The sequence below is a fragment of the Octopus bimaculoides genome, chromosome 9, assembly GCF_001194135.2.
Source record: "Octopus bimaculoides isolate UCB-OBI-ISO-001 chromosome 9, ASM119413v2, whole genome shotgun sequence".
Taxonomy (NCBI): Eukaryota; Metazoa; Mollusca; class Cephalopoda; order Octopoda; family Octopodidae; genus Octopus; species Octopus bimaculoides.
The window spans coordinates 33199845-33217076 of NC_068989.1; the positions used below are offsets into that span (position 1 = coordinate 33199845).

At 35.8% G+C, this 17232-nt stretch overlaps 1 protein-coding gene across 4 annotated transcripts in view; it reads right to left on the minus strand.

Moving 5' to 3' along the window:
* LOC106883347 (cullin-2) overlaps positions 1-17232 on the minus strand; it is a 140746-nt gene that overhangs the window by 83717 nt on the left and 39797 nt on the right. For 2 of the 4 annotated variants that reach the window (XM_052970571.1, XM_052970573.1), the window contains 3 exons: positions 16089-16152; positions 12940-13074; positions 5745-5847 (listed from right to left, as the gene is read on the minus strand). In XM_052970571.1, the coding sequence (XP_052826531.1) occupies positions 5745-5847; positions 12940-13058 (222 nt within the window). In that variant the 5' untranslated portion in view covers positions 13059-13074; positions 16089-16152. The remainder of the gene's footprint in view (positions 1-5744; positions 5848-12939; positions 13075-16088; positions 16153-17232) is intronic. The other 2 variants (XM_052970572.1, XM_052970574.1) reach the window with 1 other exon arrangement.

Genomic DNA, 17232 nt, shown 5'->3' on the forward strand with positions numbered 1-17232 from the left:
AGCTGCAGCTCTCATGCTGATAATTTTAACTAAAATTATTATCATTATATATTCTTCAAAATCTCCCATCTTTTGCTCTACTCCTTTGACTTAGTATATTTACTTAAAATATTGGCTTCAAATTTTAGCAGCAAGGCCAGTAAGTTGATTACACCAACCCCAGTACTCAGCTGGTACTTAAAAGGGACGAAAGGCAAAGTTGACCTCAGCAGAATTTGAACTTAAAACTTAAAGGCAGACGAAATGCAACTAAGCATTTTGCCCAGCACGTGAACAAATCTGCCAGCTTGCCACCTTATATTTGCTTAAAATATTGTACTGTAGTACAAATCAAGCAAACAATTGTAATTATCACCATAAGTATAGAAACAGATATATTAAAACATTAAGAAGCTACATATGAATTGCTAGATAAAACAAAATGCTAGAATACAGTATCTTATGAACTGTAGCAAAAGATATATTAAAAAAAAACAAGAAAAAAAGAAAGCATTATAAAATTAACATAGGCACAGGTGTGGTTGTGTGGTAAGAAGTTTACTTCCCAACCAGTTTCAGGTTCAGTCCCACTGCATAGCATCTTAGGCAAGTGTCTTCTACTATAGCCTTGGGCAAACCAAAGCCTTGTGAAAAGCTTTGATAGACGAAAACTGAAAGAAGCCCATTGTGTACAGGATGTCCTAGAAAGATTTACCCATGTTTAAAACTCTTCCTAACGAATATCAGTTCAGGCCTCAGCAGCTGCTGACACTCTACCATGCTTACATTAGATTCACAAATGAGTAATACTCCCACATCTAGAACAATGCTGCTACTACACACACCAACATCCTGGACATGAATTCAGAGAAAAGCCACTCGACTGATTGGCATTTAATTACTAATGGATATGCTCAAGACTCAGACTACAGAAGTGCTGTCTCCATTGTCTTTTATATTGCCATTATAATGGCCTCTATTCCTCAGAGTTGACTATCTTATACCTCCACCACTCACACCCCAACCAGCTCATCTCCCTATTATCACACTTGTTGTGTCCACCTGACATTGACCACTATGTTCAGTCCTTCCTCCCCAGAACATCAACCCTTTAGGATGTTCTCCCTGCTAATGTCTTTCTTGCCGGTATTGATCTCCAGCAATTTAAATGGAACATTAATAGCATCAAGTTCAATGGTCTCAGAGAGACTTCAAATATTATCTACATTCTACATAAAGATTTGTATATGTCTTTTGTTCATGAATCTATTGTTTCATTCATTCGTAATAGGTTTGTAAACAAACATAGCATCAAAAGCAAAGCATGACCAGATTGTCGCTTTGAAAACAGCTGGAGTGAGCAAAAAGGATATAACAAAACAGTTGAATGTGTGCCGTAAAACAGTGTTCAATACCTGGAAACGATATATGGAGCCTGCTACTTCCTCTAACAATCCAATTCTTGGTAGGAAACAATCAATTCATACCAAACAAACAGTTACAGTTGTGGAGTAAATGAACTGAAATACCTACAGGAGTGCAAGAAAAACTGCAAAAGCTCTTGCTATTTCGAAATTGTCAACGCACAGGATTTTTAAAGAGGATTCAAAGCCAATTGCATACAAGAAACAATTCTGGCAGTTAATTTCAGCAGCTTCCAAGAAGAAACAGCTAGATAGGGGTGAAACCATGTTAGCTAAGATGAAGTGCACTGCTAACAAAGTGTTAATTTGGTCCAATGAGAAGATCCTCACCATGGAAGCAGTTACCAACAGGCAGAATGATAGGCTTTATACATGTAATGCAGGAGACTTGCTCGAAAGTAGCAGGAGTCATTTACACCAACAGAAACCAGCTTCACTCATGGTATGGGCCACAGCTGCAAAGATAGGTCCAAGTCTCCTTTGATCTTCATCAATGCTGGCATCAAGGTCAACAGCAAAGTTTATGTGGAAATGTTGAATGAGAAAGTGTTATTCTAGGTCAGAGAAACCTTTGGTGACCGTTACATCTTCACTCAAAACAGGGCTCCGGCCCACACATCCAATTTGACACAGGGGTAGTGCAAAGAGTATTTCAATGGACTTTGCTATCTGGTTCATCATCATCATCATCATCATCATCGTCATTTAACGTCCACTTTCCATGCTGGCATGGATTGGACGGTTTGACTGAGGGCTGGCAAGCCACAAGGCTGTACCAGGCTCCAATCTGATCTGACAAAGTTTCTACAGCTAGATGCCCTCCCTAATGCCAACTACTCCAGGAGTGTAGTGGGTACTTTTTACATGCCACAGGCATGAAAGCCAGTCAGGCAGTACTGGCATCAACCATGCTTGAATGGTACATTTTACATGCCACCAGCATGGAGCCAGTCAGGTGAAACTGGCAATGATCATGTTTGAATGGTGCTTTTTATATGCCACCGGCACTGGAGCCAGTCAGTCGGAACTGGCATCAACCATGCTCGAATGGTGCTTTTTACATGCCACAAGCACAGGAGCCAGTCAAGTGACACTGGCAACAATCACGCTCAAATGGTGCTTTTTACATGCCAATCAGGCTGCACTGGCATTGACCACGCTCAATTGGTGCTTTTTATGTGCCACTGGCACAGGTGCCAATCAGGCGGTACTGTCATCAGCCATGACAATGACTTCACCAGGTCTTCACAAGCGCAGTTTACTGCTCAATGATTGAAGGGTACTCTTAAATGGACCGATTATGCTGCACAGGCATAAGCCATGGTTACGGTCTCACTTGGCTTGCCAGATCTTCTCAAGCACTGCATATCTCCAAAGGTTTTAGTCACTTGTCGTCACCTCTGTGAGGCCCAACATTCAACGGCCATGCTTCACCACCTCATCCCAGGTCTTCCTGGGTCTACCTCTTCCACAGGTTCCCTCTACTGCTACGGTGTGACACATTTTCACACAACTGTCCTCATCCATATGCCCATACCAGTGCAGTCGTCTCTCTTGCACACCACATCTGATGCTTCTTATGCCCAACTTTTCTCTCAGGGCACTTACACTCTGTTGTGTATGCACACTGACCTTACACATCCAGCGGAGCATACTAGCTTCATTCCTTGCAAACTTACACAAAGCCTCAGCAGTCATGGCCCATGTTTCACAGTCATGTAGCAAAACTGTTCGCACACATGCGTCATAAAGTCTACCTTTTTCTCAGAGTGAGAGGCACTTTGTCACCAGCAGAGGTAGGAGCTCTCTGAACTTTGCCCAGGCTATTCTTATTCTAGCATCTACACTTGTGGGAGAATTCACCCCGACTACTGACTTGGTCACCTAGGTAACAGAAGCTATCAACTACTTCTAGCTTTTCCCCCTGGCATGTGATGGAAGCTGTTTTCTGCATATTTTCGGTGTTTATTGCCCCTGAGCATTTGCCACACACAAAAACTATCTTCCCAGTTAGCCTTCCTTTGATATTGCTGCACCTCTTATGTGTACCTCTTATGGGTACATCTTATGGAGTTTCTATGCCTTTTCTACAGATCGAGCAAGGCCATCTACCTGAAGGCATTTGTAATTTGTTTGCCTTCCTACTTATTAAGACTTTGGTTTTTTTCTAGATTGACTCTAAGGCCCTTTGATTCTAGACCTTGCTTCCACACCTGAAACTTCTCTAGTTCTGCTAGTGACTCAGCTATTAAAGCAATGTCATCAGCATAGAGGAGCTCCCAGGGGCATCCTGTCTTGAATTCTTCTGTTACTGCCTGGAGGACTATGATGAATAAGAGGGGGCTGAGGACTGATCCTTGGTGGACCCCTACCTAGAATTCTTCACTATACTCGTTGCCAGCCCTCACCTTACTGACAGCATCCTTGTACATGGCTTGTACAGCTCTCATGACCACCAGATAAGGGAACGAGGGACTTGTCAAAAGCTTTCTCCATGTCAATGAATACCATGTACAAAGGTTCATCTTTGGCTAGGTATTTCTCCTGCAGCTGTCTTACCAGAAATATAGCATCAGTGGTGCTTTTCCCTGGCACAAACCCAAACTGCATCTCATCTAAACTAACTCTCTCTCTACTTAGTTGGGCTATGACATTCTCCGTGACTTTCATTACCTGATCCAACAACTTGATATCTCTGTAATTATTCATATCTAATGCATCACCTTTACCTTTGTAGCAGTTGACTATGGTGCTGCTACACCAGTCATAGAGTATGACTCCTTCATGTATCACCTGATTGACTATACAGGTGACTAGACTATAGCCAACACCGACAGATATTTTAAGCATTTCTGCAGTGATTCTTGGTGGGCTGGGAGCCTCCTCTGTCTTCATACCCTTAATTGCTTTATCTACCAAGGTACAGTCAATTTGGATAGCTGGTCCCTCTGTTGGGTCGACATTCAGCAGACTCTCTTTCTCCCATTCATTCTCTTCATTTAGCAACCTTTCATAGTGGCGTCTCCAAGTCTCTCTCTTTGCAGCCTTGTCTAGTGCAAGTGAACCATAATCCATGCAGACACATTTCTCTCCTATGACATCATGATTCTCTCTCACACGCTGTCTTGCAACATGAAACACTTCAAGTATTTGCTCCTCACGGCACAGAACATTAACAAATTTTTTTTCTTATCTGCTTCCCCTCTGGCTAAGTAAACCTGGCTCCTAGCCTCCCTTCCGGCAATCTGATATAATTCCCTGCTACCACCGTTCTTCCAGTCCTTCCATGCCTGTTTCTTTTCCCTAATGGCCCTGTCAACTACATTGTTCCACCACCACGTTACCTTGGGTCGAGAGGGGCCTTTGCACCATCCACAGATCTGGTCAGTAGCCCTCAACAGGTTATCTCGTAGGAACCTCCTGTTGTCTTCCACATCATGTGATGCTATGTCCCTTTCTATTTCATCAAAAGCTTTGAGTAATACGTCTCTAAATCTCTGAGAGTAATGTTTCTGCTTACTCCTATTTAAATGTGTCAGATCTGAAGAAAGCCTGTGTGTTTTCATGTGTCAAGTTAGATGTAGAGGTGGTACGGTGCTCATGCAACTCAGTGACCACTTTTTTGCAGGCTATGATCAAGGTGAAAGGTGGTCATTTTGAAATGTAATTACTGCAATGGATTGACAATTTACATTAGAACATGTATGCCATATTTCATTATCCTACCTTAAGTTTATTTTGAATAATTAAGAATTATCAATGGGTAAATCTTTCTGGGACACCCTGTATATGTGTGTATGCGTGTGCAGGCCTTTGTGTTTATGCTGTCCTCCACCACCACTTAACAACCTGTGTATGTCCCCTGTAACTTAGCAGTTTGGTGAAAGAGACTGACAGAATAAGTGCCAGGCCTAAAAAAATAAGTACTAGTGTTGATCCGCTCAACTAAAATTCTTCAAGGCAGTGCCCCAGCATGGCTGCAGTATAGTGACTGAAAGAAGTAAAAGATAAAAGCAAATCTCACAATATTATATAATTCAAGATAGCAAGGGAATATGAACCAAAGCTGGAACTTTTATATAACTCTTTCAGCTATTCAATATAACAGCTAAATTTCTCTTGTGAATTTTTACCAACTTTACAATTGAGACACTGATTTTTAAGTCCTGATTCTGAGCACATCAGGACATAAAAATGTGGTACCATATTAAGAACACTAATCAAACAATGAAGTTCAACAAAACTGCTATACCCACAGGTTTGTTCATCAAATAAAGGTGGCTAGATTTACTCAACAACAAATGGCAAGAACTATACAAAACTCAAAGTACAACCTCTTACCTTATAAAGACATTCAACATGATTTTCTGCAAAATTTTTTATTTCTTCATACAAACGGTCAGAGTAAGACTCAGGCACAGCAACACAGAGAGCATAGACATCAGTGGAATTAGTTAAGGAATAGTCTTCAGAATGGTTTTGTTACATAAAAAGTCATAGTGTTATATTTTTCATCAGATTAACAGTGAAATAGATTAATGCTAATACATTTCCTTAAAGATTCAATAGGAAAAACAAATAGCTTTAAAGTCATTAACACTTATAATAATTTTTGATGATTGATATAAAAAGAAAGAGGAAATAATGAAGCTAAGAAAAAAATGCAACTTCCTTTCTGAGAACAAATACCAATATGGCAGTTAGGTTTTTCCAGTTTGAATGCCAGACATGCAAAACAGGGTTTGTTTATATTTTTCAAATGTAATTCTTTCAAAATAGCTTAAAACTAATATATATGCTATTTATGTTTACATTAAATAGTGTCAAAGATCTAAGACTGAATATTAAATTGTACTTAACGTTTATTCCATTCGTGATGAACACAGTTTCATCAGATTTGGCCATTTACAAGTTTCTTGTACAGAAAGATGCCTTTTCAGTTAAGAACTAAGAAGTAGAAGCGATTTTTTTTTCTCAACAAGACAAACTGAGATAAACAGTTATGTGCTTTTCCTAGGGGTACAATACGACAACTGTAACCATGAAGCCAGTAGTCTTACACCTTAACCTCACAACCACTAAGAAAAATGTTATATGCAACACTATCTAATATATATACAGTAGTATGAGAGGCTCAATAAGATATCTGATAATTTTTTCTTGTCACATAAGCTGGTAACAAGACACTTTAAACCTTATGGTATTTAACTCATGTTGGATCAGTTTATTTAAATATATAAAAATACTACAGAGATGATTATAACAGTGAAAGAATAATAAATATTTTATCAGTTTATAATGAATGCCAAGTTCAAATGCTCTTATTAATTATCAGAAAAAAAAATGGTAATGCCAAGAGCATGATTATTCAAGATAAAGTGTAAATGTTATGGGAATGATAAAACACACTTTTATCATAATAATAGTAATAATGTAAATCAATAATAGTAATAATGTAAAAATGATGTTGATTATTTATCTAATAATAAAGATGTTTAACTTTGTTTAATTTTGTGTGATGACCGCCAAATGAAATGACTCTAGTAGGATTTGAATATTGACACATGATTGCAAATTTGTAATAGCTAATAAGAATCACATTCAATCAACAATAAACCTTCTTAAAAATGCATACAGATGTTAATTGTGAACTTAGGTTTCTACCTATCTCATGGAATATATACTTAGTTTAAAATATAAAGGAGTTAAACTGAAGATGAATTGGAACAGTATTAATTCTGCCAAAACATACAAGGGGAATAGGCAAGTTTGCCATTTATGTACATATGAAGCACTGTAAATCATTTGTTAAATATGTGAAGAGAAATAATTAATTGTAAAGCACAACTCATAATGAGGACATACATTAATATACTTGCTATTCCTTATTTCTTTCTTCTCCTCCTTTTCTTATTTTGATTGCAACAATCAAGAATGGAATGACTTTAAGTGAATCATGCATGCAAAGGATGGAAAATTGTATGGATCAATAACCAATGTTTCCTTTCATTACAGGTTACAAATCAATGACTAATACCAAAATATTTTTATAAGTGAACTTCTCTACAGTTAAATTCAAACCAGAACTATCTCTTTGAAGCTTATTGTGTTCTTTAAAACACTACATCTATAAAGGAATCTTTTTTCCAGATGACCACTGCTGCCTCTGTTTACGCATATGGCATATTTAACATGTTAAATATGCCATATGCATAAACATTTAAATCTAGAGCTGTTTCTATTACATAATTTGATTTTATTCAGCCTAGCAATCTCTTTGCTAGGCCAATGCATTGTTTATTCAACATTTCTCTATATTTCAGACTGACTGAGGAGACTTTGTGTTGGAAGTGCATAACATTGACAAGTGGAAAAAATGGTGAAATCCACTTTCACAGTTGCTTCCAGGATGATTTTTTGCTTTGTCTACCTCTGATGTACATTGTGTTTTTAACACAGTGTCTTTAAAGGAATCTTTCATGAGATGCCCACTGCAGCCTCTAACTTTTCAGTTACATACATACATTAGTATGTCATATAGATAAAAATTTTTATCTAGAGTTCTATTGTACAATTTGAATATATACATATGCATGCATGCACACACACACACTTTTCCAACATATATTCTTTTCTACTCTAGGCACAAGACCTGAAATTTTGGGGGAGGGGGGGCCAGTTGATTAGATCAACCCCAGAATGCAACTGGTACTTAATTTATTGACCCCAAAAGGATGAAAGGCAAAGTCGACCTCAGCGGAGTTTGAACTCAGAGCGTATAGTCAGATGAAATACTGCTAAGCATTTCACCTGGTGTGCTAACATTTCTGCCAGCTCGCTGCCTTACTTATCCAACATATACTGATCTACAATTTTACAAGCTGAACATCAACTACATTAATTTCAGTATCTTGTGAGGGCCTCCAAACTTATAGGCCCCCACCATTTCTTCTGATTATCTTATAAAAAGAAATAACAGAAAACTTTATAAAGATCTAGTGCAAAAAAAAATATCTAATGGGAAGGACTCTTGTATTACATGGAAAAATGCGAGCAAGAGAAATAATATTCTTAAATTTATAAACCTGGAAAAGTACAGGACAAAAATACAGAACAAGAAAATTTCTACTTTAAAACATTGCAGCTAAGGATAAAATTTCAAATAAAATATTTAGATTTAGAAAATATTAGCTTTTATTAAAACTAAAAATTTTATTACAAGTTATTACTTCAGTTCTATATTTAAGAGATGAGGAATTATGTATATTATTTACATTCGACGGATATTTGTCCTCATCTTGTTTGTTCTTAAAGGCTGGAGGGTATATCAGCCGAAACATTGTATTAACAACAAACAAGATGAGGACAAATATCCGTCGAATATAAATAATGTAAGTTATTACTTCTATTTGTTATTACTTGTTACTTCTATTAAAAATAATAAATAATTCAATAGAAATATTTTTTTAATTATTAATTAGAATATTAATTTAATTAATAATTAGAAAGTTGAAAATAGGTTATAAAAAATAATAGTAGTACATAATTAGTTAGTACAATAAATTAGTTATATATTACAGTAAAATCTACCTATAACAACAAATTCACAGTAAAATTTGCTTCAGTTATTGCCTAAGTCTTCACATTTTTTCACATTTTTACATAATGAATTTGCCTACCATATATACTATTTACTTTGCATAAAACTTTAGTTATATTGGTACTTTTGGATCTCATTTTTTGAGTATTCTAGTGTGTCGATATTTTACCAAAATGATCGTACCTTTTTTAATTATACTGTTACGTTGTAAATTGAAGTCAAATGATTTTTAATATTCAAATTTTATCCTTAGCTGCAATATTTGAAGTAAAAATTTTCTTATTCTGTATTTTACCAGATGTAATAAGTTGTCCTTAACTTTTCCAAGTTTAATAACTTATCCTGTACTTTTCCAGGTTTATAAGTTTAAGAATATTATTTCTCTTGCTTACATTTTTCCATGTAATCCATGTTTTTTCCAAGCTATGCTATTATGCTAATTAATAATATGTCAATTTTTTCTTCTATATTTAATTTGAGCTTCAGCATGTTTTTTTTTCTTCATTTCTTCTTCGTCCAATTGATTACCTCCCCCCCCCACCTTATTATTATTATTATTATTATTTTTTTATGTTTGACTTTTGCTTTGCATTTGTACAAGTTGGATTCAAGTCTCACCCAGAGACCTCAAAAGACAACAAGTTAGAAGTTCATGTAGGTGTTATGCCTAGGGTACCATATATTTGGATTTGTACATAGTGTTGTTCTAGAGAATGTTTAAGAAACCATAAGAAAATTGTGTGTTTGTTTTAAAATTTGAGATCACATAGACACAATTTTACGTAGGATATGGGCAGTTCCCATGAGCACTATCTTTTGAACTTCAGCCATTTTAGGGTTTCCTGGTATCTGAGCTAGGTAGTAATCAGCCCGTTTCGCTGTCATTCCCAGGGCACCTATGACAATAGGTATTGTTTTAGTCTTATTATTATTATTATTATTATTATTATTATCCTTTTTATTAATCCCAGGCCCCGGATTCAATTCTACCCCACCAATAATGAGTAACAGCAAAATTAAAGCATGCAAGCAGTATTTATTATAAAAAAACTGAGTGCTTGTTTTGTGTTAATATATAATTATTATGTAGTGAAACCTCTCTCTCGGGTATTTATTTACGAATGATAACGTAGCGGCTAACATCTAGCCTTCAGCTGTTTGGACCGCTGTGTCCATCACCCTGATTGGCTCTTATTTGCGCGGCATTTGTCAACAGTTCTGTTTCGCGCCAGGGTGCATATCAACCAATCGTGGCCTTCAGTTAAGGTCACGTGAGAGAGTGTTTTCCTGCTGTTTGTGGAGCCCCTGTTTTATCTATAAATAGCCCTGCTTCATCCACGCCAGTTTGTCTTTGATTTCAGACCTCTCACAGGTCTGGTCATTTGACCACACACCAACCAGCCAGTTTCCAGTGACGACGTCAACACCACCAATCTACTGTCTTCTACAGTTCCGTCGCAAGCGCCAACACCACCACCAGAGTACACGTACCAACAGCAACCGCGGTTCCATCTCAACACTGTTTGTGTGGATTGTTTCCACCTCGAAAATAACAGCCAGAACAACCTGTGAGAATCTTCTGTACTAAGTAACCGGTCGCAGCATCAACGCTCAACTTCACACACATGTGACACCTCAGCTCTGCTTTTTGGCCACGACCTCTTGTGTACGGACATTCTACCTACTGCATAACTCTTCTATGAACTGGTACTTTCTTATCTTTGTGTTCAAGACTCTTATAGTCTATGTTACAGACACTTATTCCATGCTCTGTATTTCTCATTCACACACAAACACATATTATGTATACCTACTATTGTTCATACAACAGCCTGTCTTATGTATTGTATTACTTATATTGCCGCATGCACGCACACACAAACACACAGTTGACTACCCTAATAAAACCTACTCTTTATATATCTAATGGTTGTCTCTCTCTCGTTCCTTGCTGGCACTTGCTTGCATCTCACATGCGAGCCCTCTTATGTTAAATTACATGTTTTGTGTCGACCGTGTGACACGTTAAAAGGAGCCTGTTTCCACACGTTGCCATTCTCCTTTGGTTCGCACGGTCGTTCTACTACAATTATATTGAAACAAATTACAACAAAAAAATAAACGTGCAAAAAAAAATGTGATAATTCATCTTAAAAATATACTCTTAATAAAAATTAATCAAGAAACTAATTCTAATATAAAGAATATTTTCAAGATAAAAAAAAACTTTTTATAAATTGCAGAAGAAATCGTACTATGAGCTATATAGTAAGAAGCCTAGTTGTGGCACTCCATCGGTTATGACAACAAAGGTTCCATTTGATCCGATCAACGGAACAACCTGCTTATGAAATTAATGTGCAACTGGCTGAGCATTCCACAGACACTTGTATCCTTAATGTAATTCTCAGGGAGATTCAGCGTGACACAGAGTGTGACAAGGCTGGGGAGAAAGAAAGTTGTGGTGAAAGTGTACAGTGGGGTTCGCCACCCCCACCCACCCCTGCTGGAGCCACCAGGAGCTTTAGGTGTTTTCACTCAATAAACACTCACAATGCCCTGTCTGGGAACTGAAACCGTGATCCTACAACTGTGAGTCCACTGCCCTAACCACTGGGCCATTGTGCCTCCAACAACAAGCCTAGTAAGAAGGGAGACAAAAAATGAAAAATTGAGCAATTAACTGGCAACTGATTAAAATACGAATGTAGATTGTCAATGAAATTATGAATGTGAATGATTTATGTGTGTGTAAATTTTATTTTTTAATTGAAATACAAAAACAATATAAAAATATTTAATATAATTAGACGAAAACTATGAAATTCCTTGCAGTGTCATTGATAATTTTTTTCCTTACCTCAATGATGCTGGTGGCATATATAAAAAGTCCACTTAGAATAAAAAAGTATGGAATAATATTATCACCCTCAAATTAGAGAAACAAATACTAATAACTTTTTCTTTTAGAACTTCATTGCATGAGATTGATACCATGAAATTCCTCGAATTGAGCTCTACCATTTAAGCTTAATTAAAATATCGGTTGTTTTTAAAATATAAAAGTTATTTATACTTGAATCCAATTTTTTTGCCTTACTTATATTTTTTTCGTGATATTTTACATCACAACTTTTTTTATACAAATTTTTGTTGTAGGGGACAAAAACTATGAAAATCTTCATGCTTTCTTTTATCATTAAAGCTAAGATAAATATATTTTTCTTTTAAAATAAAAAGATATTTAGATCTAAACTTGACTAGTGGCGTTACTTACTCTCCTATAATGTTGCTACAAATTTTGACATAAACCTTTTTCAGCTTGACCAAATCTCAATTTTTTTAATGCCAAAATGTAGCTAGGGACCAGTCCTCTTCAAAAATGTTAAAATTACAGCCTTAAGAATATTATTCAACTACTACCATAGTAGAATGATTAGTTGAACAGGAGCTGAATGTTTAAATACTATGCTAAACTACTGACAACCATTGAAAAATGAAAGACAAAACCTGGTAACAAAAAATAAAATTAACATAGGACCCAAGTTTACTAATTGTAATTTACTACTAAATTTAACTAAATAATCATAACAAGCATAATTTGTTTCTCCCTAAGTTCAAGGCAAATTTTTCTGAAAAGTAAGGTATAAACTGCTTTTACTTAGTTTATCAAGAACTTTGGATTAATACAAAACATATTATTAAACAAATAAGGATACATCTAATATACTCCTTTTATTTTGTTATATAATTTAAAGAAATATTTAATCTGGAATGTATTTTGTATTATTAGAAAATATATCGAGAAAATATTGTTTCTACGTAACTAATGTGTGTAAACATACCATGAAGTATATAATATGCTAAATAGAGCCTTACCTGCATACTAAAAAAAAAGAAGTAATAATTAAATAAGTAATAATTGTTGAAGGATATGAAAACCGATCATTCCATATTGACCTGGCAACTTGTCCACAGGTTATCACTCCACGTACTGTCTCTAACAGGATTTGCCAGGTAGCATTAAAGTCAACCTTCCTTGGCTTCAGTGACATCCTGATGTATTTATAACTGAAGATAAAAAGAAAAAACAAAGCTTCAATTATAACTATAAAGACATCATTAAAAATGAGGAATTTATATGAAATTCAACAGATGTTGGTGAGTCAACTTCACAACCAGTTTTCAATTACAAACACTAAAATAAGTTTTGTTGTTAATGCCCTAAACAAAAGTATGAATACAATGCATAATTATTTTCCTTTTAGTAAAGATACTGTGGACTACATAAATGGATGAGCAGAATCTTTAAAGCATTGAACAGTGTGCCTTGTATTTGTTTCAATTTTTTATGTTCTGAATTCAAATCCTTATCAATCCTTCCAAGATTCATAAGATAAATTACTAGTCAAGAACAGGGATTGATATGATCAACTAAACCACTCACCCAAATTTCTAGCTTTGTGCCTAAATAAGAAATTATTAGTAATATCATTAATCTTACTGTGATTCCACTGCATTTCTTTGTGTCCATAGCTTGCATTGGGTACACTGCTTGGAATTCCTGCCTGTACATTTCTTACATATACCCGCAGAAAGAGAGTCCTATCTATTTACTCGCATATTAGAACTTTCATCTTTGCAAAGTTAACTTTAAGATCCTTTGATTCCAGGTTTTGCTTCCTCATCTGGAATTTCTTTTCTAATTCTACTACAGATTCTACTTTAAGAACTAGTTCATCAATATAGAATAGGTAGTTCCCAAGGACATCTGGTCTTAAATTCTTATGCTATGGCTTGGAGGCCTATGATGAATAAGAGGAAACTGAGAACCAACCCTGGTGAACTCCTGCCAGCACACTACATTCATTATTCTACTTGTAGAGGACCCTGTACATGACTTTATGGCTCTCAAAAGCCATTCATCTACTTCTAACTTCCTCAGAGACTACCACATCACAGAACAAGGGACTCCGTCAAAGTCTTTCTCCAAGTCAATAAGTTTCAAGTACAAAGGTTTACTTTTAGCAAAATACTTTTCCTGCAGTTATCGTACAAGAGAGCACTAGTAGTACTTCTCACTGGTGCATGCCTGTGCATACACACTCATACACACACAAACCTGCATCTCATCTGGTCTAACTCTGATCAAAATTAAGTGGCTTATAACTCACAAATATCTTTCATGACCTGGACCACTAATATGATACCTCTGCATCTAAGGCATCTCCTTTACCCTTGTAATAGCTGACTAGAGCTGCTACACCAACCATTGGATAAGACACCTTCTTATACAACTTGATTAAATATATGGGTAACTAGGCCATGTCCTCTCCACTAGATATTTTAAGCATCTCAGTAGTGATTCTTAATGGTCCAGGGGCTTTTCCTACCTTCATATCTTTCTTTGCTTTATCTATCAAACTGCTATCAACTAAGATCCCTTAGTTGAGTCCGCATTGAGAAAACCCTCTTTCTCCCAGGCATTCTTCATGTTTTATTGTAGCACTATCATACCTCTTTTTTTTCAAAATTACTAGGGGTAAGTGTACTATTATCCATCACCATACACTTCTCACCCACAACATCTTTATTCTGTCTGGTATACACTCTTACAATTCAGAACATCTCACACTGTGATCCTTTATACTCCAAGACATTGGCAAATCTCATACTTTCTGCTTCTCCCTTTGCAATGTAAACCTGTTGCCTAGCCTCTCTTCTGACTACCTGATACAATTCTCTGCTGCCACCATTTTTTTCAGTCTTTCTAAGCCTATATTTTACTTTTTTTTTAGCTCTGTCTGCATCACTGTTCCACCATGTTAATCTTCATCTGACCAGTACTTTGCACAAACCATAGATTTGGTCTGTAGCCCCGAGGACGTTGTCCCATAGGAATTTCCTGTTGTCCTCTATGCTAATGTCTCTAACTCCTTTTCATCAAATGCTTCCACTAGAATTTCTCTAAACTTCTGACTGTTTGATGGGTCTTTCCAGATTGATTTGTTTCTCTGGCTTGTGTTCCTACCAGATTCATAGATGATTAGGTGGCTGGGTGGTATCCTGAAGTTAGTATTGTAGATAAAGTCATTTGCATCACAGATGTAGTAGTAGATTAAAACAAGTTACTGACATTGCTCAACAAGGCAGTAAAGTACATCCACCTAGCCTAGCATTCTCATAAGGCCAGAACAATTTTCATCTACCTCCAAAATGTATTGTGTTTTTAAACACAGCACTTCTATAAGAGATATTATCTCCAGACAAATAGAGCAGTAAATCTACTTTTTGCGATGCATTTACATTATGATACACTGATGGCTATTTTAATCTAAAACTTCTTTTAGTCAGTAATGTACAAAAATAAATTTAGATTTTTGTAGACATTCCAGGATTGCAGAATGTTTCTAAGTGGTCTCTGAGAATGTTTCTATGTAGTCTCTCAGAAGGAATGGGGATGTCATGTGATTTAATAGCAGCAAATACTGTGTTATAACATGTAAAATTTATCAATTTTAGAATACTGAACAAGGAAAGTAGCAAAAATAAAACCTGTAAACATTTTACCCTTCTTTCAAAATTTGTTTTCCATTTCCATTAACAGGAATTACTGTTTTATTAACAATAAAAAAAATCTAAACAGCTTCTATAACAACTACAAGCACAGATTTACAAGACTTAGACCATATTATCAAGTGAAATGAGCATCACTCATATGAATGTATAAACTGTTTTCAATTGATTCATAAAACCAGAAAATGGAAGAAACAAGCAAGAACAACAATGAACTTTAGCACAGGAAAGAAAAAGAAAGCAAAGAGAATGGCAAATTTGATAAAAGTAAAATTATATTGTATGTATGCCATATTTCTTGACATTACACATCATGACAAAAGTATACATTCAAAGTTATACAACATATGATAGGCAACAAACGTTCTAGTATATTATATATAAGACACATATACATATTTAATATATATACAAAGAGAATTATAGCCCAATTGATTAGGAACAGAATAAAAGTAGAAGAGATGTGATTTGGTTTTGCACCTGGGAAGGGTACCACAGATGTTACCTACCTAGTGAGACAGCTGTAGAAGTATCAGGAGAATAAGACTACAATGAGTTCAGTTCTTCACTGAGCTATAAAAAGAGATGATATATTACAAAAATTTCAATTAATTTTGGATATACATGCTTATGCATGCATGTGTGTGTGTGTATAGATACACATAAACACATATAAATGTATGTATACATGTATACATCTACACACACACACACATATATATATATATATATATAAATAAAAGCAAAATTCTGTGTCTGTCTAAAAAAAAAAATTTGCTCTACATAGACATATTATAATTTTTTGAAATCAGGATGATACTGATATTGAAAATCTGTTCTTCATCTGGTTCTTGAATATCAATCATTAGGATCTGATTTAAAAGTATTTGAGTTGCTACTTCTAGCAGGTAAAGTGACCACGAGAGGCTTCAGCGCCATAGCATTATTGGCATAGGTGAACAAGAGTTACTTCCCTTAGCTTAAAGTTTTACTGAGAAATTTGGTGCTTCTTTTATCTTTTTCAGTAATCAGACTGCAACCACACTGGGGCATCACGTTGAAGAATTTTAATTGAACAAATCGACACCAGTTTTTTTTCTTTTTTTGTGCCTTGTTCTTTTTCTATTGGCCTCTTTTACTGAACTGCTAAGTTACGTGAACATAAACACACCAACACCAGTTATCAAGTGGTGGTAGGGAACAAACACAGACACAAAGCCACAATATATATATATAAATATATATAGGCGCAGGAGTGGCTGGGTGGTAAGAAGCTTGCTTCCCAACCACATGGTTCCGAGTTCAGTTCCTTTGCATGGCACCTTGGGCAAGTGTCTTCTGCTATAGCCATGGGCTGACCAAAGCCTTATGAGTGGATTTGGTAGGCAGAAACTGAAAGAAGCCCGTCGTGTGTATATATATATATATATATATATATATATATACATGTATATGTGTCTCTTTTTCCCTCCACCATTTCTTGACACCCAATGTTGGTGTGTTTGCGTCCCCGTCACTAAGCAGTTCAGCAAAAAGACACCAATAGAATAAGTACTAGGATTACAAAGAATAAGTCCTGGGGTCGATTTGTTCAATTAAAGGCAGTGCTCCAGCATAGCTGCAGTCAAATGACTGAAACGAGTAAAAGAATAT